Source organism: Nothoprocta perdicaria, unplaced genomic scaffold (assembly GCF_003342845.1).
Source record: "Nothoprocta perdicaria isolate Ctin4 unplaced genomic scaffold, notPer1 scaffold_79, whole genome shotgun sequence".
NCBI lineage: Eukaryota > Metazoa > Chordata > Aves > Tinamiformes > Tinamidae > Nothoprocta > Nothoprocta perdicaria.
The window spans coordinates 826,133-853,202 of record NW_020456076.1 but is presented as its reverse complement, the minus strand read 5'-3'; the positions used below and the strand labels follow the sequence as shown (position 1 = coordinate 853,202).

Sequence of the window (27,070 nt, the reverse complement as noted above, 5' to 3'; positions counted from 1 at the left end):
CTCTAGCTATAGACCTGAAACTATACAACCGGAACAATAAAAACAAACAAAAAAAAATTAAACATTCTCTAGATATATACCAAAGAGATTTCTATTACAGAAGGAAAGGACAATCAAGGACACAAACTGACATGAAAAGCAGTTATTACACAATATGTACAAATTATAATAGAATTAATGATAAAACAGTGACGCAAAAGTGAAAGCTGTAGAGAATTTTTCAACTACTTTTATGTGTTTAAAAATGAAACATGTTCTTCCAATGTGTACATACCCTTTTAGTGCTTCTGTAACTTTTCAGTAACATTAAAAGAAGAAATGTGATAATCATTTGCTTAATTATTTGAAGACCTTTTCATTCACTTGTATGTTGCTTAGTATTAGATGGATGGTGGTGCCACCACATAAAGTACAGATGGTAAGAAGTGGCAACAGATTGCCTGTTTTTAAGGGGTTGCTTTAGCCTTAAAATAACACTGCACTCTACAAAACAAAATGGGTTATTTATACAATTAGACCTTAAGTGTTAAGATCTTCTCTTGATTAGAGTCTCCAGGGTCTTTATTGACAGCCACCATTTGAGTTGTGCACATCTAACACAAGGAAACCTGCAGCCCTAAGTTCTTAATATGTTTTCCAGAGACCTGGAAACCGTAGGGTACTGCACATTTTGACCTCACATTATTTCAACTCCGTATTAACTTTGCTCTTGATTTTGAAATTGTCATCTATGGATCATAACCAAATATATATTTTTTTTACCACAACCTTATTTCTCATGAAAAGTGAATCTATAAGTGAACGAACTACAATTTTGTATTAATAACTTTTTATATAATTTATTAGAGTACACTTTGTAGTAATTTATTAGAGTACACTTTGTAGTAACACTTAGGGCAAGATTTTGATATCTTATACCCTGGGAGTTCGAGCTCTACCTGTATTAATCTTCTTTTACACAACTGGATATACAGGAACAACATACTACTGAAAACGATGTCCATCAATCTGTACCACCCTCACTTAGCCACTTCCCTACAAACAAATAAATTAACTTCACTGTCGTTTATGAGCATGCTCATATACTTTTCCCAGGCAAAACGACAGGCTCTCCCTTTCATTTCTTCTCTGGAGTCAGTGCAGATGTGCAGGTCTGGAGATCGGTACAGATTTGAGCACTCTGTAAGCAAAGGTGAACAAACTTCTTTGTTCCTGGCTTGGTTTAAAAACCCTTATTTCTTTGGAGTAGGAGGACACAATCAGAAAGAAATTCACTGTGATAAAATCCTGCTGTCTAAAATATAATAATAATAAAAAAAAGTCTCTTTATACTCATCTTTCCAGTGTCCATTGCACAATGGTGCCTGCAAGACAGCTCTACTAAATTTTCAGGTTGCTTTGCAATTACTGCAAAGCAGCAGTGCTGCTTGTACATCCAAATCCACCATTTTAATCACAACATTGACAAGCTTTGATTGTTTTTTCCTTTAAATAAAAAGTGATAACTACAGTATCATGTGAGAGTAGTTTGGAAGCAACTCCTTCAGATGGAATGGGAAGCACTGTTGTGGTCCTGGCTTTGAGAGAAATTTGAGAGAATAAGAGACTAAGAGATCATGAGCTGAAGGTTCACCAGTGTTCTGGGGGAATATTCTGTACACTTACTGCTGGCTTTCCTAACCTACAATAAATTATGTTGGATTGTAGGCGGGCCTACTGAAAATATAACTATTTACATTGATCCTGTCTGTTAGAGCCTAGTTCCCCATAGTATTTAAAAAAAACCCCTAAGCTCAGTGGCATTCAAACAGTGCCAGGTGGCAATTGCCTTCATCTGCTTTCTCCCTAAAAATGAGAAATGTATTTTTCTACCAAGAAAATTGGTTAAAAGCATTTTTTTTTTAGCCAAAGAGAAAACGATTTTATAGCCCTCAAGGCCAGTACAAATTGAAGAGGAGGAGTTAGGGGGCTATACCATCACAGTACCATCTGACATGATGCCCACTCTCTTTGTATCAGTTTCACAGAATCATAGAATCATAGCATCCTTAAGGTTGGAAGTGAACTTTAGAGATCATCTAGTCCAACTCCCCTGCTCACGCAGGGTCACCTAGAGCACGTGGCACAGGGCTGTGTCCAAGCAGGTTTTAAAGATCTCCAGAGAAGGAGACTCCACAACCTCTCTGGGCAGCCTGTTCCAGGGCTCTGCCACCCTCACTGTTAAGAAATTTTTCCAGCACTGAAAAGAGGCCAGCCCCTTCTTCCTCACTGTCTCCCTTGAGGTATTTATAGACACTGATCAGGTCCCCTCTCAGCCTCCTCTTCTCCAGGCTGAACAGACCCAGCTCTCTCAGCCTTTGCTCATACGGCAGATGTTCCAGGCCCCTGATCATCCTCGTAGCCCTGCGCTGGACTCTCTCCAGCAGCTCCACATCCCTCTTGTCCTGGGGAGCCCAGAACTGGACACAGTACTCCAGATGTGGCCTTACCAGGGCTGTGTAGAGGGGGATGATCACCTCTCTCGACCTGCTGGAGATGCTTTTCTTAATGCACCCCAGGATCCTGTTGGCCTTCTTGGCCACCAGGGCACACTGCTGCCTCATGGTCATCTTGTCGTCCACCATGACACCGAGGTCCCTCTCTGCGGGGCTGCTCTCCAGCAGGTCCACCCCTAATCTGTACTGGTGTCCAGGGTTATTCCTCCCCAGGTGCAGGACCCTGCACTTGCCCTTGTTGAACTTCATGAGATTTCTCACCACCCAGTTGCCCAGTCTATCCAGGTCTCTCTGGATGGCAGTGCAGCCCTCTGCAGTACCAGTTACTCCTCCCAGTTCGGTATCATCAGCAAACTTGCTCAGGGGGCACTCCATCCCTTCCTCCAGGTAGATGATGAATAAATTGAACAGGACTGGACTGAGGACTGACCCTTGGGGGACACCGCTAACCACAGGCCTCCAGCTGGACTCAGCGCCACTGATCATCACCCTCTGAGCTCTGCCATGCAGGCAGTTCTCAATCCACCTCACCATCCACACATCTATCCCACAGCTCCAGAGCTTGCCCAGGAGGATATTTAAGGGCTGGTATCAAAAGACTTCGCCTGCAATCGACTTCCATTTCTGACTTGATTTGCTGCATAGACTTTACTGCATGTGTTTTTGACGTGCAGTTTTATGCTCTCCTAACACATATTAGCCAATGACCTCAATGTTTGAAGCGAGACTGTAAGGACCTCTATTACCGCCACTAAGAAATGCGTTTAAAACACAAGCACTTGCTGCCTCATCACATCCGATCAGTGACCTCTTCAACCAGCTTACAAAGTAGGCCAAAGACATTCATATTCTTCTAGGACCTACAAAGGAGCTAAATGAGCTTTGAAAACTATTGCTATTTTTACAGGCTTGCTGTGAAAAGGTGCATTTTAAAGCAGCATTGTGCAATACAGTTCTTGACAGAAAAACGTGACCTACTGTAAACAGGACTTGGTGAAGTGTGAGATCATGTTTAATTCATGAAGGATAGTGTAATTTTGCCAAGATTTTTTTTTCACATTCAGTATTTAACGGAAAAACTAACCTAAGAATGAGGTCCTAAGAATATAACCTAAGAATTAGGTCCAGAAGAACTGTACTAGTGTGTAAAAATTGTGAACTACTATTCCAGCAAATCCATTATGTTCAGACAGTAATAATATTCAAAAAGTTAATAAGCATCAAATCATTTTAAGTATCATGGCAAAAAAGTGATTTGCACCTAGATTTTGAAGTTACAACAGCCAACTTTTTGCAAGAGCACTGTCAGACATTTAAGGGGTCTTTCTCCTCCCTAACTTCATGGTTTTATGTGTAGGTTCTGATATTTCCTATCCCTTCTAATAGTTTTTTTTACAAGTCTGTTTGCATCTTTTTATTGCTAGACAGACTAATCAACAGCACGCTACTAATAAATGTACTAACTGATATCTAGGGGGAAAGGATTTTTCTTCTTTCCTGCTTCTGAAGCTCGTTAATTTAGTTTGTGTGCAAGGCAAACCATGGAAGATGAATTAAAAAGCTATCATGTCCCCACAAGGTGCAGCTTTTTGAGCAGTTGTGACCTTACACATACCTCCGTATGTACTAGGTTACCTACACATAACGAGAACCCAAAGGGCAGCATATTAAGACTATTTTGAGGTTTATGCCAACTCCATCACTGAAACTACTCCATTTTTAATGGAATTTTCTATCTTTAGCATATTAAATGGTGACAGTATCTTTCAAGGTAGTGCAGTTATGCAGGAATAGTAGCATTAAATACTACCTGGTGCAAGCCCCTTACCCTCCCCCCAGAAGTAAAACCCCTCTAGTAATATACATCCTGCCCATGACTGATCATATTTGTCATTTGAAACATTGCTTCGGGGGGGACTTTGTATCATCTAAGGGCTCATTTGTTGACAGAAAAAGGATGTAAGAACTATAGTTATCTCTTCTATCAGAACATTTCATTGCTCTATTTTTCTGCTCTTCTAGTCACAAAACTGAAGCAGCATTTCTAAATTGCCATCATTCAGATAATTCCCTTCTGTGAAATAACACCTCTAAAATTCAGAGCTACCTCTTAGCTAGTCTTGAGAAATTAGAATTAAATGTGGACTGAATTGTGAGAGTGTAGCTTGTGCTTCACAAAGCTGCATTTTAAGCATCAGCAGTCCACATGCCATACTCATGCAGGAGAAGAAATTTATGCTCAGAACCTAGAAAGAAACAGAAAAGTATTGACACCAAAATATTTTTTTTTTCTTTTCTCCACAGAGAGTACTCCTTTCCACCAGGGAGCAAACTCCCTAGTTCACTTGTAATTATTCAATCTTTCTGTTTAAGTATCTAAATTGAGAGGTATTCCTAGAATTTCCATTTGCTGAGTTTATGCAGTTTAGGCAGTTAAATGTTGAATAGCTGAAAAGCTTTTTTTTTTTTTTTTTTTTTTTAAACAAAGCAGAAAGAACAGCACACTATAGCACCCTCAAAACTCTGTTCTTTCCATCTCTTGTCCCTATCTTGACTTTCCATGTTTCCATTTTTTTTAAACTTGTTGCTCATTACACTTCAAATTATGCTTTTTTTTGGAAATTTCTTCTTTCTTCTCCTAAATATTCTGCGGTGTCTCCATTCCTTTTTGTCCATCTGAAAAACTTAAATATATGTATTTGCATTTCCCAATTTATGCCAGTTCCACACACTAATGTAGGGGCTCCGGCCAAAAAGTGGCCTTTCATGAGTAAGTCCATCAAGATCTGATGAGCTGAAGGGTTCACGTCTGCTAATACACCATTCTCTCCTCCTCCTGCTGCAAACGCCAGCTTGTTGGCCACAGCTCTCCTGTCCTTTCTTCTATCCCAGTTCCTGCTGTTTAGCAGACATGGCATCAGTCTAAGCAAAGACTCTGTAAGACTCTGGTAAGACTCTGGTTCCTACAACAGTAAAAGCTGATGAAAAAGAACAATCATCCACTAAAACAGGAGACCACCTAACAAGGAGCGCTTCTCTGACTCTGCAATATTGGTTATTTATGTATCTTTTCTCTTTCAATATAGAATTCAAGAGAGTGTTAGGCATCCAAGAATTTAAATTCAAGTGACTTGAAAGAACTTCCAGTCTTAAGGATTTGAACCATTTTAAAACAAGGACTTCAAGAGGCCAATCATACAGACATTTTGGAAAATACAATTCCACATTTATTTTGTTCCTTTGCTGTTTCTGAAGCAGCTCTGAAGACTGAACACTGAAGACTGTTACCATGTCTATGCACTCTCCCTGTGTAATGTTTTTTTCCTGTGACGGTTTCATATTTCTTTATTGTTTAAATACACACACACACACACATATTTTAATTTTACAATGGGACCATTGCCTATGGTGATGCTGTTGTGTTGTGTTGCACTTCATGCAAATATGTCATTTACTGTACAAATCTATCAAAAAGCAGATTTTTGAGGTAGTTGCCCTGCATGCTGTGATATGTGAGGATAGAGGAAGATGAGGCAAAAGGAAGAAATATCTGCACTTTTCTACAGTTCTGAAAACTGCACAAAATTCTTTGGAGCTTCATGTACTAGTGTTACGCCCCACACCTGCATTCACGTGAATAAATTGTTAGTATCTCAAAATTTGGAACACAGATGATCTTTAGCATTTTTAAATATATTATCTTCCATTATGAATTAAAATCATTTTATGTATTATATTTCAAAAGAGTTAAGGATGCAATTTCAATACAACAAATCATTTAAAGTATTCTGTTGAATGAAAGCTATTTGTGAAAAAGCTTTCACAGTGTTATGAATTAAGAACAAAAAGTCAAATACAAGAAAATTCATTACTTGGAAATAAAATTTTTATTAAATATTTGAAGTACTCAACAGCAGAAAGCTTAAGTGATGTTTATGAAACTATAAAATGCCTTCAGAGTGTTATGAGACAAATCTCAGACATGAGATATGGTGGAACCAATTACATTGCATTTCAAAATGCATTCTTTTATCTATTATTTCTATCTTCTATACACTTTCTTCTATCATGATCTAAAAAAATGAAAACACTTCCCCCGAAAGACCTTAATTTATGAAATCATTTGGATACCTCCAGTGTTTAAAGTTTTGAAATAACCAATCATGTTATTGTCTTATTCACTGCTTTTCTCTTATGGAGATACTCAGATTTAGGCAAGCTTCTATTAGCCAACACTACTCTTACATAAACTACTTGTTCCATTCTGAAGTTTATTTTCTAAAGCAGCAAGAAACTCAACACTTTTAAAATTGGTTCTTCCTATCAGTGATCAATAAAGAACACAATCTCCAGGTTTATGACACAGTCAGCGCAAAAAAAAATTAGAGCTTTGAAAAATTATCTGAATTTTAAACAATTGCATAGTTTACTCTTACTGTACAATCCTGAAAAGTTAAATAAGAAAATGACATATATCAAAATAATAATCTACTCGCAAATATTGTCTTCTTAACTCCCATTAAAAATATTAAAGTGTTTTTGTTCTGAAAAGAATTTGACTTGACAGGAATATCTACATTAATTATCATTAAAGAAACATGCCTTGAATTTGTGTAAAACACACCTAAGTGCAAGTAGAAACCACAGAGTATTATTTTCTACTGTTAGCATTTTCAAACCATGGTATCACTAGATCAGTTTGCTATCTCCAAGTTCAGTAGTGTAATCTGATTATGGAAGACATAAAACACAGATCTGGGCAATATAATCGGTCAGTAAATTTAGAGAAGTATATGAGTCTTTGACAACACAGATCCAGTTAATAAGCATGGTCCCTTTTTGGGACACTTTACATTTCTAAAAATGTACAACATCCTTCTCAAATTGTCTGAGAACAGCAACGCACACTTACATGAGATAGTGTGAGAGATTAAAAGTTTACTCAAGAGCTCCTCTGGCCCGATTCTTCAGAACTCATTTATTTTAACAGGAAAAGCAACAAATTAAAATCATTCTGACTAGAGTCAGTGCACAGTAACCTCATCACTAGTTTAGAGTAACCTGGATAAGAGCTGAATACTAGACGATTTCATCAGCCTGAGCCACACAGCTTCCAGCAACAATCTGACCACTTCCACTTGCATCAGCTCACAAGCCTGTATGGCCAGGCAAGGAGCAAACACTCTGAAGTGCAATTTCTATACATTTTAACATACATACAAACCCTGGATTTCTGAAGAACAGAATGTTTCTCTTTTTTTAATGCCGTCTTTGTGGTCCAACTGAAACTGGACATCATTATACAACATCTTCAGCAACCGTAGTATCAAAAATCTGGTAATAAACTTGATGCTTCATTCCATCTGTCACATTATAGGACCTGATGAAACACTCCAGCCACGGCAAGTCATCTACAGGCAAAAATTTTTTTTGTAATTTTGTATTTTTAAATAAAAAATACAAATAACTAAAAGTGCAAAAATAAAAATATCTAATTTAATTTATTTTTAATTTAAGTATTTTAAAAATACATATTTTTAATTTTATATGAAAGACCTAGAACATGAGGGAGATCTTAGCTAGGTAATCTGAACATATCCAGCAGTTAACCGGAAGAAAAATGAACTGCTCAGTTTGAAGCTGAAATTAAGAAATAGCATTCTAATTTGTATTTTACAATTTTCCTGCACTATTTGAAATTATGTTCAATGACAATTCTCCAAATAATCTCAAAATTTGATACCAGTAGCTGTTTCACAATATAGCACACACAAAGACTTTCTAATAATAAAACTGGTCTCAATGACAGCTATGAGCTTTGAGATACTGCACTCCTAAAAAGCCAGAGCTGTGGCAAAGTTGCTTTCTACCACAGCAGGAATACTGTAGGAAAACCTTTAAGACTGGATTTGAATGGAAGCTTTTTGCCCACTTTCCAGGGATGTCTCCTGTAGCAAGAGGTGCTCCAAAGCAGCATGTGCACTCAACAGCAGAATGTCACCCAAAGCATGGGGCATAAGCTGAATTTCCTCTCAGTTTTCACTAACGTGCTGTGGTCAGGACAGAGGTGCTCTGGTTAACCTCCATATGAACACAGAGGACATGTGAGTGCCTGTCTAGACGTGACCGTGCTCACACATAACTGCACATTACATGAGAATTTACTGAACCATTAATTTTCTCAAAAGGAGCTTTTACTATTACAGAAATATATGAAAATTAATTAGTACCCCCATAAAGACTGATGCACTTTTTAGTTCCGAGTTTTACCATGCATGACTCTGAGACTCTGCACGTGCAATAGCAGCCTGAAGGACCCATTCCCTGTCCATCCCTTTACAAGCACAACAAACTAACCTAGTTTTCTTCCTGGAGGACAGAGTGTGTTCATGGTCATTTGCATCTTTTGTTGAAGAAAATTACTAGTTAAGATTTCAGAGGCAGGAATTTGGAAAAACTTTTCCTGAAAGAGAACAAAAAAGTCAAAAGTGGTAGAGGAAAAGTAAGAAATCATCAGCCAGAACACTGAATGCATATGTTCTTATCATTTAAGGAGCCTAAAAATATTCCAGGTATTTCAGATATTTAACAGAACAGAAAAAACATCAGATTTTTAAAATTATGTAGATAAAAAAAAGTAAAACCTGTATAAATAAATTACAGATCTGTATTTCAATATTCATGAGTATTCAAGAACTACAGTTAACCATAAAGCACCAGATGCTACCAAAACACCTACACACCTATATATACATGCACATAAATATATAAGTGTGTATATATATATATATATATATATGTATATCTATCTCACTGGCAGATATTCCTCATGAACGTCCATATTCGGACAATGTTATGATGAATTGAAGTGGTCAGTCTCCTCAGTCCTCCTCAGCAGCCCCTTACTACAGTGATCAAAACACTTGAGGAACAAAGTCATTCAATAACAAGAGGTCATTGGAATCTGGTTTCATACAAGTGCACTTGGTTTTTCTTCTTTTCCTTTTTTTTGATAGTTTTAGAAACTATGGAGAAAGGCTTATACTTTAAGATACACTTCTGAATGGAAGGGTAAAATAAAGAATAGAATAAGAAAATGTTATATACATATTTTTGTGTAGTTTAAACATATATAAAAAATGACTCACAAAACTCTCATTTTATTTTCTCCAGGTTTGTTAACTAAATTTGTTTTATTTCCTAAACTGAGCTCAGTCTCTCAATATTACTGCATTAAACAGCTAAATTACAGTATTTGATAGCGGTTTCTCCTTTTTGCTAAAATATGTAAGTGTAGAATAATCTATCATTTATATAATTTAATGGATATGATCAAAATCTAGAGGATGATCCAACAGCAAAAGGCAAATATAACATTTTTTTCTGACTTCTCAAATTGTTATTCTCCCGTTTCTAACTATGTAACTTTTCAGTTTTTCCTTTCAATGACTACATAAAGAAATGAAAGAAAAGAAATTGAGAGTATTCTTATAAAAGTGTGACTGGAAGCTAAAGTTACACTTCAAAGCACCCCAGTTCCTTCTCAGGTGGTGCTAAGGACCTGAGCTTAGACTTGGAAAGCACTGGCTTGTCTTTGAAGCACCACCAGTAGAAAAGCTGGCAACAGACACTTCAAAAATTTTTTTTCTTTATTTTATTTTCCTTATTTCTTGCAGTTCAGCTAAAGCAGTGGGCTATTCTGAAATACAAATTTCTGGAATTCTGAACCAAGAGATGGTTTAACATTTTTTCCCACTCCTCTTTTCTATGGTTTAGTTTTTCTTCATAAAAACAGAAGGTACAGAACAACAACAAGAGTAGCTGAAGTAGGGATCACAGAGTTGGTATTCCTTTGCTGCTTACACTCTGTGGTTTATTAATTTAAGAAAAAAAGCACAAAGCAAAGCAAAACAAGCACAAAATGCGGATGTATATTTTTGTTATTATTAAGTGTTAAAACTAAAACCAAGGAAAACACTGAGTCTCCAAAGTCATTTAGTATAATGTAGTATAATGATGAAAATATGCACCTATATACCCATTACACAGTGAAAGTGCAAAAAAAAAAAAAATTTTACTCTGCCCATTTTAGAGAAAATTTTAGCTCTGAAGTGCCACTACACTGGTTTATTTTCCCTTGGGTAGATGCATTACTCCAAATACATGTTCTCAGATTCTGATATTCCTAGCTGTAAATTGCTGGAACAAGAAAACACAACAAATGTACTTACATCATGATACGACCTAGCTGTAATATCATACAGGTTTATTTTATAATTCTATCATTCTTCTAATTTTGATTTTTCTTTTCTTTTCAAGATGGCCAATGTACCAACACAAAAGGCTAATAACCGAAATGTGTGTGTGTGTGTGTATGTGCAAATAACCGAAATGACACATCATATTTCTTCATCAAAAAAAAAGTTTGAAGGAGCAAAAGAATGAAGCAAAGGACATAGGATAAAGGAACAATAAAGAAGCAAAAGCAAAAGGAACAAAATTATCTTTCTCACTGACATGGGGAAAATCTTAATCCAAAAAAAGTTATAAAAACTTTTGGTGTTACATGTATTTGAAAATGTCAATGTATATATAAATAATAGTACTTCGCATTAATATTGTACTTTACAGTCATTTAATCATCCTCAGTTTCCTGTGAGATATGACATTATTCACCTTTGTAGTCAGGAAACTAAGAAATTAAGCCAGAGATCAACTTATATGTTCAAGATCCATAATCACATACTAAAATCTGTAACGGAATTCAGAAGAAGAGCAAACTCCTTAAGGCTGATGCTATAGATGAATATAATTCATCCTTTACCCTCCACTGGATACTTGAGTATTATCCAGTGTAATACCTCCTATCAATTTCTTAGAGAAACCACCTTTGCATATAGATTGCTAATCTAATAGAAAGTTTTTAAACTACAGTAAAAGGAAAGAAATACTAAACTTATGAGAAGCAGAAAGAAACAGTAGCTATTCAGTTATCAGCAGTTTAGTGGTAAATTGGGAGAATGTCTGAAGGTGATTATGCAGGGGATTGCAGACTGTCCTAGGTCTAGTGCTTTTCATTAGCAACAAGACTGATCTAAAAATCAATAGGCTTGCAAGGCTACAGACAAAAACAAATCTTGAAGAACTTTAATGTACTAGAGGAAGGAATTGAAGTTAATTCTGGAGAGGTATTAGCACAAAAAAAAGCATCTTTTCCACCAGACACATGTATAAGGGGCTGCATTTAAGCAAGGCTAATCAAATGCTCAAGTAAAGAATAAGGAAAAACGTCTTAAAACAAACATTCTGAGAGATGAAGGGCTTATAAAAAGTATGTAAGAGTAAGTAAAAAAAATTGAATGAACACCACAATGGATTATAGACATGGAAGCATAACATGGCAATACCTCAAGTGAGGGTACTAGTTTAGCCCTTCACAGAAGATGAGAATCCTCCAGAACAGCAACGAGAATGATGAGAGTTGATAAAACATTGCTCATGAAAGAAGAATATTAAGTTGTTTAGTCTTGAGTACTGTACAATGTCTTTAGTGTAGTGTCTCAGAAAGGTCTTAGGACCCCTCCTAGGAAGGCTGAAGATAAGGGTTGCAAAATAATGCAAACCTTTTGAATCAAAGACAAATATCTGTAACTACACATCCTGTTTAGAAGAGACCTTCCTTCCCCTCCTCCTCTCTCAAAGGTCAAACAAAAGAAAAAACATGAATTACTGAGAGGATAACTCATAGATTCTAGTTTTAGGTAAGAAAGGTCATGAGATTTTGAACTAATACAGAAGTTACCCTGATAAAATTTGAAATACAGCATCCAGGCTGCCTAACTTTGCATAGCTAATAAAAAAGGAATTCAGTCATAGAAAAGTACAGAAGCCTACAGAAACATAAAATGATCTATAAGCTTCATTTTTTTTGCCTTTACATTTTCATATGCTATATTCTTGTATTTTATTGAAAAAAAAAAAGACCTTCTCTGTATCTTCATCAATAGAGAGCATTAATAACATTGTAACAGTTACACTTGCCCCTATAAAAACGCTCAGAGTAATACAGAATAAATACATCTATAGATACATTTTTATTTAAAAAAAATCAAAAAAATCCATGTAATCCAAATAGATCCCCTTATCTAGTATACTTACATAATCAAAAAGGTATGCATTTAGTGCTCCTGTTCCATCGACCAGAGTAAACTTCATAATAAAAACATACTGGAGTGGCACAATACCTAAAACTGAAGAAAAAAAATCTGCTTCATATACAGAATATACACAACAAACCATAACAACTCAAGCTGACAATATCCCTCCTGTAACGGTAACTTTAAACCTTAAATTTAAAGTATAAATTATTAGATCAAGACTAGGTATCAAAATATGGTTCACATTTTGATTTGTGTTTGAATGTGAACTGCAACTAGACCATAAACCTTTTTTTCTCTAAAAAAAAAAAAAAAGAAAAAAAAAAAGAAAAAAAAAAAAGGAAAAATGAGGCTATGAAGATACAGGGCTTTTTTTTTGGATAAACATCACAGAATCACAAAATGATTGAGATTGGAAGGGACCTCTAGAGATCACCTATTTTTCCTGAACATGTGAACTGGTACCATAGCTTTGAGGTCCATCTTCCCTCCATCAATTGAACACACTCACTAACAAAAGCAACACACGGGACACACAGAGCAAAACATTTGTATACACCTTTTATTCAAATACTACTACTTTCAGATTCTTTGTAATATGCTTTGTATAAGGCCTACAGAAGATAAAAACCAAACTAGTACTCATGGTTAAACAAGATTTTCAGATTTCCTTTAACATTTAAACTGTGACTTCAAAAGAAAAAGCTCTTACTTCTGGCGCTGCATCCATCCAAAAGGAACTACTTTGTATATATTCTTATGAATCAAGGCACAAAAATATTTTGGGACATAAATCTGTCAGCTAACCTTCTGCTATTTCAGTTGGTTCCCATGATGGTCGTTGCTCTGCTGCAAGGGTACTTAGGTTCTTGATGGTCTTTGGAGTTGAGCACTGCTTGCACCTAGCATTCAAAACAAAATACTGAGACTACTGAAACACTTAAGTCCTTATATTAGTAATATTCTGCATATAAAAAAATCTTTCAGATTTCTCAATGGGAGTGAGCAATGCTGTTTAAAAGATTTATTTTTAAGCACTCAGAAGCTTTAGAGTACAAAAATCTAATGCTGCTTATGAATTATCACTAACAGACAAATCATTTGGGGCTGGAAAAGGCTACATCGTTGAAAAGAAAGGAAGAACAACTGTACATCAATACATGGCTAAATACAAGTATGCTGACACTTTATTTAACAGCACACATAACGCATCCGTTTGTCATAGTGGAAGTATATGAAGTTGTAGTATGCACTAAAACATAGCAGAGTTAGCACAGGAACTCAGCTTCACCTATAGTCAAACATATTTTAAGTACTAGTTATTAAAACAACTTTTTCTTTCTAGCACTGGAGTACTTATGTATAGTTATAAACTTTATACATTGTGAGATAGTAAGTAAAGGCTGCAGGTAAGTAAAAAATACCAGAAGAGCCGTTTTCAAAGTTGTTTTCATCTGCCCCAGGAAAAAAAACTAGAACACTACTATTTTTTTTCCAAAGTAAGCTTCTGTGCCAGTATATCATAGTTTGAATTTAAAACAGACAGGTATTGTCCTTTTAAGTTATAAGTAAAGCATGTCATACAAAAATCGGTAGTCCTAATTCTACTCACAAGTGAAAGCCCAAAACTAACAAGCAAAGCTTGGCTTTAGATTTTTATATTATTATAAAGAAAAACATATGTATCTAAATGCAAAACCTCAAGGCAAATAATCACGTTGCTTAAGTACCTATTTAGTCTATCTGATAGACTACACCAAACTAATAGTACCAAATTTTAAGCAGAATATCACAAAATAATTCCACATTAGAGATTTGAGCTCATTCTTAAAGCAAAACAATTTGCATTTTAGTTCTACTACAAATAATCTTTAGTTACAAAATATATGCAATTGGTAAAAGCAGTATGCAGGACAAGGTTCCGAAATCCCAACATCCTTTTCAAGTTCTTTTCTAAACTTGCTATCCTGTAAGGAGCTATTCCACTCATGGAATATCATATGGAGTACTGGCATTTACAATACAGCCCTTTGAGGAAGGAATAATCTCTGAAGATGAACTGTGAGTAGCTGGGGAAATATATGCATTATGAAAGCACAAGGGGAAATACATTGTCCTGTAAAGATCCACTCCCAGCAGGAATTCCCATATATTGCCTTTATTTCAAAAAGCCATAGACAGCTGTATCTGCAAAGGTCAAGACAATATATGAAAACCAGAAATACTTATCTGTAATTCATTTTCTCAGGACCTTATAAGAAACTTTAGTGTTCAGTAAAATATGCAATACAGTGCTGCACAGAGAAAAATTTACTACAGGACTGGAAACAGTGCAATAAAGCGAACTAATTAAAACTCTGGAGATGGAGGACTCCATAGCTTACCTGAAGCAGACTAATATTTCTGAGTTTGGAAACTGCATGTTACTGTGCTGTACTGGGAAAACATATTGATGTTGGCTCTCAAAGAGCAGAAATTTCTAACACGGTATTGCACAGCACAGACGCCAAATACACCTGGGCATATCGTATGTCACAGGTCTGAAAATTCAGAGGTCAGATTCTCCCTCTCCTCTTCCCTTTTTAAAATGTATTATTTATCTATTTTCTACAGTGACTGGCATCCACAAAGAGGTTAAGCATTTTGCAGTGTTGTGGATCTCAATAAACGTCAAATAGTGAGGAAAAATCTCTTTAAAAATCTTAATCTTCTTTCAAAACCCTATTTTGCTCATCACTAGGAACAGAGGAGAGAACGACATTTGGATTGATACCCTGAAATTATTTTGTGGGCCTCTATTTAAGCAAGAACCTTGGGGGGGAGTGGGGGGGGGGGGGGGGRGGGGGAAAAGMCCCCCACAGGTTTACACTTCAAATACACTTCAAATGAAGAAATGTTTCAGTTTAATTCTATAATTCTAAAGAACAAGGCCAGCCATATAGAACAGGGAAATATAGGCTAGGAGCAAGAGATTTAGGCTTCTTGTAACCTAAAAATAAATAAATTAAATAAATAAATAAATAGATAGATAGATAGAAGACAAATCCTAACTGTAGTCCAGCAGCAAGGATCCTTTGATATGAGGTATGACAGGCATTTCATGCCTGCTCTTACTACTGCTATTTGTTCTATGTATTTTGCATCATAGGATCTTGGAATAGTTATACCTTGATTACTGTCATTTATTATTGAAGTAAAGGATCTCTATTTAGTATTGAAACCATATAAACAAGTATTTTTAACCTACCCATAATATTTTACACTCCCCTGTAAAAGAAAAGGAGCAGAAAGATCTAATAATGCAAGATCATCTTCAGAGGATCTCACAGGAATAACACATTTAAATCTTCTTGAAAGCTTCCAGATTTCTTTTAGTGTTCCACCTATTAAAAACAGAAAAAGTTTTTAAGTTGCATCCAAGAGTAAATTGAACACATTTCATTTCTCGGGTACCTCAATGACAATTTTTGGGCCTTCAATAACAAAAATTATGAAAACAGAAAAAAATATCCTTCACTTTCTGACCCTTAGCACCAGAATCAACATAGAACCAAAGACTGCCAATTATCACAGCACTTACTTTAATGTCTTTCCAACAGTTATAATTACCAAGATATATATTTAATTAGCACTATCGTGCTAATTAGCATTATTATGCTAATTTAAATAATATGCAATTATCATATTCATTATGATTTTACTAGTTGTTTCTTTTTTTCAAAAAATAAAGAATACAGTGATTTGGTACATTTTTTTCTCAAAAGATCTGTTATTCATTTTTTAACCAATAGCTAAGAAAAAAATCATTACAATTAACATTAAATGCAGAAATATAAACGTGATACGAATTTAGGATCCATGGTTAAGAATATGGTAGAAATATTAAGACTGGAACCATTGGATTTTCCAACTCTAATGACAGGAAAAACCTCTGTAAAATTTATTATAGATAATACATCTACAGTAAGTTACCATGTCTTCAACCTCTGTTGTATGGACTGCAGAACTGATTATAGAATCTGTTCAACATTTTACCAGTTCAGTGGAAATGTAGTAAATTTATTAAAAGTTAGAAATAGTTTTCGATTGAAAACAACAACTTGATAAAAATAAATGATTTAATCAGCTCATGAACAACAGATATTAGAAAAAAAAGGAAAAATTTTTAAATAAATATTTTATATGATGATTGCATTGCTTACCACTAACTATAATTAAGATATTTCAAAAACCTTTAAGACAGTATGGCACTGGGCTGTAAAATATGCATTATACTTATTCATTACTTGTCTAGTAGAAATAATCAGAGAAGAAAATGAAATGAATAAAGCTGCATTATCACTGGTGTTGTAAAAACACACTACTGTAAAATCTTTTTAATAAAGTTACCTTCTAATGATTAAAAAGAAAAAGCAAATAAATGAAATAGCATAAATGTTTGAAATGCATTCTCAAAGTCAGAAAATAAACATCCTCCAAGCCTACTGACTCAAGCAGTTCTGAAATCTCATTTAAGAAACTAAGAAACTAAATCCAGGGCAGCCTGCGCTATAGCATTTCTAAAACACTTGCAGAATTTCAATGTAGTCACAATAAAGTCACACCTAGAGAATGTATTCCTGTTCCCAAGAAATCAGCATAAAGTGTACAGAATTATCAGTGGTTAACTGTGATGTGAATCAGAGGGATTTTACATGAAAGAAAACCAAATATATGCAATATATTCTACTTGTTAGCTGTGACATTTCCTTTTCCTCAGCACAAGTCATCTGTAGAAACCATTATGGGTCCCCCTCATCCCCTCATGTAGGGTCACCTAAAAAATCTGTCCTTTAAGTCTTCCATTTCAACCCTACAGAGTCCAAGGATTCAGGATGAATCTATTTATTCAGCATAATGAATACGGAGAAGAATATAGCTTCGGTTGTAAACAGCAATTTGCTTGTATTAGCAAATAAAAGCAGTTTCTAGATCACATCACTAACAACTGCCATAATGCATTCCCTTTTCTTTCTTTTGTTTTCAGAAAGATAAGATTATACTGAAAACTCATTTTCAGTAGGTCAGAAATCAGGCAGATGTGAGAATCAAAAACAAACAAATAAAAAACCCCAGAAGTTTTGTCATTGATCCTAATGCAAAGGACCAACTGACTGACTTCTGTTTATTCATCACAACGTTCGAGTACCACTGAGGACCTTGCTTTAAACTCAGAATAGTATTATGTGTAATTATTTATTAATCTCGTTCCATTCAAAAACTTTTCTTATTTGTAGCCTTACTTAAACTGCTTTGTTTAATGTTTGATGGCTCTTTCTCTGCCTGAGGCAAACATAACAGGAGGGAGAAAAAAAAAAAAAAAAACAGCAAGCTGTAGGAAGGTTTATTTATCTGAAACAACACTGACATCCAGAGGCTGGCAAAGTTCCTTGTACCTTGCATTATCCAACGCCTTCCAAATTTCCAAACCTTTCTTGTAAAAATACTAGAGTTTAGCCAAATAAGAACTGAGGAAAAAAAAAAAAAAAAGAAAAAAACCCAATACAGTAGGCACAGATGGAAAAAAAAAACATACTCAGATTTGAGTTGCAATTGAACTAACAATAATCTTGACTGTGGTAGATGACTTCCTGTTCACATAAAATTCCAGCTAAGTTTTTTTTTTTCTTTGAAGTTGCCTTTATGATCATCATTGTTTGTACTGAATATAAAGCAGAATGGACTCTGTGCCACAGAAAGTGGTATACTTGCAGTTGTTTATTTTACCTTCTATCATAAGCAAAGTATCTTCTGGCTCTTGAAGCATTTCATCATGTTTTACAAAATGTATAGCTATTTTCCTTTGGTTCTGATCTTGTGTAGTCCACATCACAGAATCATACCAGGATGTATTGTGTAATTCTGGGTTTGGGGCAGTAGCTGCAGATTCTTGTAAAATTAAGTTGAGGTCATCTCCATTTGGAATTTCTTTCCTGAAAACATGTCCAAAATGAGTAAGTAAATAATAACAGCTTTCGTAACGACATCTCTGAATCAAGAAGGCAAAATTCTGGATAAATACTACAAATAAGAGCAAGAGAAATAAAACATACACAGGAAAAATAACTTTGCTATCTTTGTTGAATCAGCGTATGAATTAAGGGCTGTATATCTCCTGTGTGGATGTGTCATGTAAATTAAATTAAGAGAATTCAGCCCATGTTATCACACATGCCAAGTAATCCAATATTACTTGGCAGCAGTGCCAGCTTAGTAACTTCATTCACATGTATGTAAATCAATGAAAATGAAACAAATCAGTTTTACTGGATTTCAAATGGACTGTAAAAAAGTACAACTGTATAGTACTTTATGAGATTGAATGTATAAGCCCATATAAATTTAAAATTTAAGTTCTAGGCTATTTCATTTTGCCTATTATGAAGGGGAAAAAAAGTAGTAGAATCAGAATAGCTTCACACCCAGACTTTAAAGGGAAAATCTACAACTGTGCATCACGCCATCTCCTTCCTGTCTGTGTACAGTAAGACAATAAAGCTTCTCCCCTCTATGGAAGAGCAGCACAGGCCAGCCAAGTCTTATGAATATTATCAACAGCAGGCAAAAAGCCAGAAGCTGGCACATCAGTTTTAACCACTGAAGTATTTTAGATCATTTTCTCCTATGCAAGACAGTCCTGCAGGATTCAGGTGGGATATGAACTGTGACAAAAAACAGAATAACTGAGAAAAAAAAAAAAAAGTTGAAGCTTGAGCTACTTTATAAAACACTAAAAAAAAAGTAGGTGGTAAATTCTACAGTGGATTTAAGGAGGAAATAAGAGTAATAATTCCTGAAGCATATTTTCAAGATCACTCTGTCCTCAAAACAGCTACTTTTAGCAGTGAATGGGATAATTCCTGCCAATGAAACTTAATTCCGATATTCTTCTGCTAGAGCTGCAAAATTAGCATACAAGAAGTCTTGCTGAAACTACATTTTCTTTTCATGAATGCAATGCCATTCACATAAGCTCTTTCTACCATATATACAAAAGCAATAGATGCAACATAATAGGTCATCTTCCCATTTAACTCTTCCAGGCTCCAAAATCTGCCTGTAGAATCCACACACAGCAAGTAGCAGAGGCAAGAATGCAATTAATGTTTTGAATCAAACTAAGCACCATGGTTATAACCTGTTCAGTATGGGCACACGAATAAAACTAGGTCCATCTGTACTGATATTCTGCTATTTACAGAGAACCTCTCACTCTAAGCACAGGAGACAAAAATACACATATCTCTTATGAGAATATGTGAATCTTAACGCACTGGGTATTAAAAGACTAAAACTTTGCAAAACTTTGTTCAGCCAAATTCTACAACATATGCTAAAATAGGAAATAACTTATCTTTCTCCCCTGACAGAATATGTAGTAATTTTTTGGGGAATCCTTCTCTTAATTAATCCCTTAATTTACTCAACCCAGGCTGCAGTACAGTTCCACTATATTACACCAATTCCTTCCACATAATCAACAGCGTTGAAAAAAAGAGGAGCTAAATTTACAGAAAAGTGCTGCAAATAGTCCTGTCATCGAAGTGGGATAGTAGAATGACAACGAAGAAATACGCTAATTGAAGCTTTACAAACTTTAAAATCTGTCCTAATTCTATAGCCAAGACAAGGGAGCAAAATGTGAACTAGGAAGAGACTCAAAAGAAGTGAAAAATATGACAAGGGAAAAACATATATAAAAAGGCTATGAAAGTCAAGGAAAAGTGTGGAGTTGTGATAAAGGTCATAAGAAACATACAAATTTCTATCAGTAGACTCTTTTCACCATACACATTAGGCAAATACATTGAAGAAGAAACACAAGTGCAGGGACGGTTCATCATTATGTGCCTTTTGCATTTGATAGGAAAGTCCATGCATGTACGGTAGTAAAGTCACTTGCATTTTATGAAGATAATGAAGCAGTTTCTCATTATGTTAATATCTAAAAAATATTATAATGACATGTGCTATGGAAAAATACTTCTAAAGCAGCAAGCATGATAGTTTGTATCCAAGACCTTTAAGAGAAAGTTAGTATGGTCATTTTCTTATCTTAATGATGTATCTAGGAAAACTTTTGATTATGTGAGAAATTCCCAAAGGCTAGGAGAATGTGAATGAACTTGCCATGCTGTAAAAACAGCAGTTTACACCAACAACTACAAAACTGCTAGTGCAACAACAGCCCTAAGCAAAACCAGTCAGAGGGGAGAAGAAAAAAAAAAAAAAGTGGAATTGTATTTTGATGATCATGAATAGCAGTATAATTCACGTCACTCAATACTTTCATTGAAAACAGGCCATGTCAAACAAATTTACTTTCATTTTTTGATGAGAATACAGAGTTAATATTTATAACTCACAACAGATTTTTTTAGTAAGATTATTTGACTGAGAAGTATATGATCCAATGACAATATAGAATTACAGGTAAAATAACAATATATTGGAATGAACTGAGTTGGTCAGAAAAAAGGACCAAACTAAGAAGATGACCTGTATTTCTCCAATATATTTGAATCAAGATGAAATACTTTCCCTGGAAGGTGCACTTTAGTCAAAGTTATTTTACTCTTCAAGACCATAAATTGGGAGACCATAAGACCTCTTCTCATATTTAGAAAGGCATTATGGAAACATATTTACATAGATCTTCAGTACGGAAATAACAAAGGGTTTGGAAGCATTGAAAAGAATCCTGAAAGCATCACCCATTTCACTGATTTCAAATGTTGCTACCTGATATCAGTGTACCTCAAACCTTTGCTTGAAATGAGAATACATAGAAAGGATGCAAATACACTGCAAATCTAAACATTTTAAAACACACAGAATAATTTCTAAATTATTGCATAAAGCACTTACAAAGAATTGCATTTGGAACAATGAAGTTTAACAGACTGATGGAGCTTCTGAGGTTTAAAAGTTCTCAGCTTTGCTCTAATGCGGTACTGTTGAGGAGCAGGGCTGTTCAGAATAGTTCTCAGTCCTGTGTTATTCAAATCCTGATGATCTGTTAATACTGTAGAACAAAAAGACCCCATGTACCCTATTAAAATACATGGAATTTGAGGAACAGATATTACAGGCGCACAATTAAAGCGTTTTCTCTTGTCCTCTTTTTCTCTCCAACCCTTGAACAACTTACCTTAAATCCTACAATTATGGCATCACAATGCCCTGATTTCACCATCAGGTGAGATATACAAATATAAATAGTCCCTTTTTTCCACAGGAGTAATTTCTGAGTGCACAGAACAGCAAGATGATCAGGAGGTCACAGTCAAACACACGTCATGATCCTATGCTAAAATGCTACGCTCACCTTGTAAGCCTTGCTACAGACCAAGTATGAAAATAACATAAGAAAAAAAACCCTGCTCTTATAAAACTAGCCTGTCTTCTTTAGTTACAACTGGCATTTTGGTAACTCAGCTAGTAGCTACCATGCAAATTAAGTTACTACCAAGTTAGATTTGCACGCAATGGGTAAAATGAAATGGTCACGCAAAATATTTGAACCATTTCTGTTTGCTTTTCTGAAATGGGCTGCAATATCAACTATTAAATAACTAAAAGAAAATCCTGAAGACTATACACAATTGCAGTCTTAATTTCATCAATATAGATTACCACAGCCTTTTAGAAAAGCCACAACAGGCTGTAGGAACAATGTGTATTTGACAGTATGGGAATTTAACATTCTGAAAAAAAAAAAAAAGTACAATATATAAAGATATTTTATTCCTTAAAAAATGGAGTGAAAACAATTCAACATTCATAAACTTAGAATCATAGATGATAAAATAGATCTTACTATGACTTCAATCCTTTTGAGTTCATGACAAAATCTTTTCTTGTTCTGCAATAAAAATAAATAAAACTCATCTTAAGATCAATGCTTCTTACCTGTTACTGATAATTGCTGACATCTCTGTAAGTGGGACTGAAAATCTAAAAATCAAGAAGAATTTTCTAATTATTTTACTTCTTTATCATACAGACACACGAAAATGCATATGTGTACTAAAAGAAGTTATGCATAAGACAGTGTAAATCCTAATGATGTAGGGAAATAATGTAACAAGAGAAAAGAAAGCAAATGGGAAAAATAAATATGTTAAAAGCTCACACATTTGAGGAAAAATTACTGCATGTATTACATGGCATTCCCATTCAAAATGAACACTTACTCATGGTTGCTGTTTATCTAAACTACATTCACTCTCAGCAAGCAGCCTTCCTGGTTAATAAGGTAAATACATTACTTAAGGTTATCTCCCAGGTCTTTCAGTATAACAAATATCAGTTGCAAGTACCTTTATTCATATAAAATGGCACGCGTCATAGCTTTAAGTTTGATTTCACAGACCTGCACCCAGCACAGACTAGTACAACTATCAACTCCAAAAGGAGTCTAGTGAATTTTTCAGAACCTAATCGATTTTCTTACCCCTGAATATTTTTCATTTCATACATCTTGTAGTCCAGACAGCTTTCACAGACAGGCCTCTCTGTCTGTGAAGTAATGCCATATAGCCCAGTATATAAGATTTCTCTGAAGGAAGAGCTTTCTGTTAATTACCAGAACATTTGTTCTTTTCATTAGCAGAAGCTGTGGACACTAACTCTAGGAATAATTAATGCATCACTGATGTAGTTTTTGCTCTCATTCAAAGGTCACAAATTAGTATAATTTCTTCAACGAAGCAAGTACTTTGTGAAAATTAAAAGAAATCTTGGATGCCTTCTCTGGGTCTGTATTCATTCGAGTATCTTGTCATTGCAGTACAAACTGTGAGCTGTCAGGATCTTCTAAATATTTGTTTTCCTATGGCATTCTATTCACTACAAAAAGAACTTGTTGTGTGAGATAGTAATTTAAAATGTATTTTGTAGGTTGATCCAAAATTTACTCTAAGTATCTTCCTTCAGGCAATATTAAAAAAAAAAACCAAAAACAATAACAAGAAGTACAGCAGTTCTTAAAATCACGTAATCTGAAAACATAAATTTTACCCTACAAAAAGGCAGGGTTTTGACTAATGCAAGATTTATGAATTAGTTTCCAAAATAAAAAAGAAATAACATGGTATGAATAGAAAACAGAACTGAATCTAGAACTACATTTTTTCAAAGCAGAGGTGCAGACCATTATTTTGTTACTATTCCCACCACTTACCATAGAAAATGGGTAGTTTTTTCTTGAGTAGGCTTTCTTAAGCCAGAATTCTGATTTTATCAAGAATCTTTTTTTTTTTTTAACTGAAGCCTTCTTAATCATCAACATAAGACAATAAATAGTCCTCAAGTGTTTCCTTGCTTTTTATTACTGTTATTCCAGTGCCTAAAAGCACACATTAAAGACTCCCATTATATGTTCTGTTCTCTATGCAGACAGAGCAGAAAACGTGCCAAAAAGTTTAGCACCTAGATGCTAATACCTCTACAGATACTGTAAAATCAGCTTCTTAAATATCATTAGAGGATTTTTTTCAGGCAAAAGAAGGGACTAAGATTGATACAGCTTTTATCTCGTAAATGGCCCGTGAGTTACTATTTTTCCATTGCACTGCCCCTCACTCCGCCATTATAACATCATTACATCCAATCGCTTCAGAAGAGTTCCACAGCAAGCAGCTGTATGGAGTTTTCAGTGCCTGTGTTCAAGGAATCTTCCTTTAGACATAGGGAGCTTCATGACTCTGTGCTGTGATCTAATATAGTATAATCAAGAATAAAGTTTGTGGTTAAAATTTTATTCATTGCCTTTTATGAAAAAGTTTTTATCTGTAAGAAAGGATTCCATTGTGAAAAAAAAGGATAATACTAGATTTCTGTCCAATAATCCATAGGAATTCTGAAATGCTTTTCATGAGAGAATAACATTACACATCATCTTCAGAGAAGCAATAAACATATCCAGATCTTGACTATATTTAAATACATGTTAGAAGAAAGAAAAATCAGTTTTCAATTGCTCTTACCTCCAACATTGCAAAAAATGCCCTCTAATTCCACTGAAGACATGCTTTCCAAATTCTGGCTGCCTGCCAGATCCACAGATTCTAAAAATCTAAAAGTAAATCGATGAATGGATGAAATATCATAAAACTTGTGAAATGTCTCACTAACTCCACCCCAAAATCTTGGTTACTAATATACAGGTATAATACTCAGACAAAATAGAATCTCCAGCAGAGATACAAAATTAAATTAAGTCAAAAGTTGCAGGAACTTATATTAATGGTACAAGTGACACACTGATTTCCAAGTCACTTTTGGAACTTTAAACCCAATATAGCGCCAAAAGACACCTGAACTGCTGGAAACTAAAAGTTCTGATAAAAGAAATGATTTTGGTTATTAAGTCATTCCTTAAACACTGAACTTAGTTCAATTAAATGTTTAAACTTCACGCTTCATTTCAAAGAAGTTTTAAGTCTCACAAATTCCAAACAAGACATTTGTACATACTTAACAAAAGCTTAATTCGTTGCTCAACTGAAACTTTTATCTTTAAAACATCTTAAGGATTATATGTCACTATAAAATAGAATAAATATGTTGATGCAGCCAGGTCTTGTTATAAGACAATTAAAACAACAATATTAAACCCTGCTGTATTTTCCACTTGAAAATGGAAAAATGATTTTTCACCTTTTCCACACATCCTTTTCCAAATTTCTGGTTCGTATATACATTTACAATTCTTAAGTCTATACCTGTAACATCAACCTGAAGTTTTCTGGGATAATCTAAAAAAGTATATTTTGAACTCACTCTTTTAGTTCTCTCACATCTTGGTTACTTTCTGGCAAGACTCCTATTCCTCGACCATAACAGGTGCCTCCATGAAGATGGAATTCTACATGTGGTACATCTTGATTGTCAGCACTTGCTTGCTTCGTATGAATACTGTAAATTCTCAGAAAACTTCCAATCTTAAACACGGTGGAGGGAAGGAAAAAACAAACAAAAAAAAGACTTGATAACACAATAACACAGTGTTAGCTATTTCCTTGGAAAATTCTAAGCATCCTAAACCTCCCTCCCAGTCTTCACACAATGGCAAGTCACTGAGGGACCTCTGGAGATGACCCTGGTCAACGCCTCGACTCAAAGTAGGGACAACTAGGAAAGATTGCCTAGGCACATGTCCATGCAGGTTTTGAATCTCTTTTGAATCTCTCAAGGACGGAGAGCCTCTCTGGACAACCTGCCAGTTTGCTTTATCCAATCTCATTACTGGTGGCAAAGGCTGCAGTCAGAACCAGGTTAACTAGAAACATCTCAAGACAACTTAATAATACAGATCAAGAAAGCCAATATACTATTCTCCTGAGGGCATGGTTTATCTTCTGTATTCACAATATGACCCTCCAGAAACTGCTGTGCTGTGATTTGCCCAAGCATGATAGCACTGAGCAGCTGATCTCATGATTCAGCGTATATGTATTTATCTATACACAGCATATTTGTATTTATGTATACCCACAAATGCATCTGCTGAAACACCTTTTTAACTCAACTTACATTCAGACAACAGATAAAACTACTTTGCAGCACTATAACAAAAAGAGAAGACTGTTTAGATCTTCAATAACAGAGTGAGGAATAGGGTTGAAATCTGACTTTTGCCTTGGCTTTTCATCCTGTTTTGCTTAGAATTAATTTCTGCTTTCTGAAACAGTTTTGCCAAATTACACCAATAAACTCGCACAGGTAGCTACTAAAAATCACGATGTGGTGAGAAGTGGTGAATAGATACTTTAATATTCTTCATAACTATACTAAAGAGATGTAATTAAAATCAGCATTGCAAAATATTGAAAAATTCAAGCAGGTTGTGTATGTGAGTCGAGTAACAAATCGACTATGCAAGATGGACTGCAATTTCCAAAAATTCCTTCGGGAGGCAGCATTGCTTATTGTTAACAGCAGCAAGCAAAAGCTATAGCTGCTACAGCTAAAAACGTTACAGCATTTTTGATCAGTTTATTGAATGGCTGGAGGAGCTCTTTAGAGTAATTCTATTTACAAATTACCCATCCTATTCAATTAAGGCAAGTTCATTTAAAATGGAATTAAAATAATAGGCACTCATTTCCGGCAATGCTATAAATATACTAGTTCCTATTTTCAGGTGAATTCAAATATGAATATTTTAAAAAACAGATATTAAGGTTAAAAGACAAAACTAAAGAAATCACACCTACAGCTTCCAGTAAGTAGTTAGAGCTAAAGAGCTAGTAAATTCTCATAATTGCTTCAAAGCAAATGTGGGTTATGTCAAAATTTGTTTAAGACACAAATAGAATATTAAAAGTCATTTGTTACTGGCAGTTTCAGTGGATACTCACAACAAGTTTATCT

General features: G+C 34.9%; 1 protein-coding gene across 4 annotated transcripts in view; it reads right to left on the bottom strand.

The window, feature by feature from the left end:
* Positions 1-6,712: 6,712 nt before the first annotated feature.
* POT1 (protection of telomeres 1) overlaps positions 6,713-27,070 on the bottom strand; it is a 51,955-nt gene continuing 31,597 nt past the window's right edge. For 2 of the 4 annotated variants that reach the window (XM_026051666.1, XM_026051669.1), the window contains 10 exons: positions 25,478-25,638; positions 24,682-24,770; positions 22,604-22,648; positions 21,560-21,716; positions 18,419-18,624; positions 15,900-16,035; positions 13,460-13,554; positions 12,654-12,745; positions 8,853-8,958; positions 6,713-7,906 (listed from right to left, as the gene is read on the bottom strand). In XM_026051666.1, coding sequence (XP_025907451.1) covers positions 7,794-7,906; positions 8,853-8,958; positions 12,654-12,745; positions 13,460-13,554; positions 15,900-16,035; positions 18,419-18,624; positions 21,560-21,716; positions 22,604-22,648; positions 24,682-24,770; positions 25,478-25,638 — 1,200 coding nt within the window. In that variant the 3' untranslated portion in view covers positions 6,713-7,793. The remainder of the gene's footprint in view (positions 7,907-8,852; positions 8,959-12,653; positions 12,746-13,459; positions 13,555-15,899; positions 16,036-18,418; positions 18,625-21,559; positions 21,717-22,603; positions 22,649-24,681; positions 24,771-25,477; positions 25,639-27,070) is intronic. The other 2 variants (XM_026051668.1, XM_026051667.1) reach the window with 2 other exon arrangements.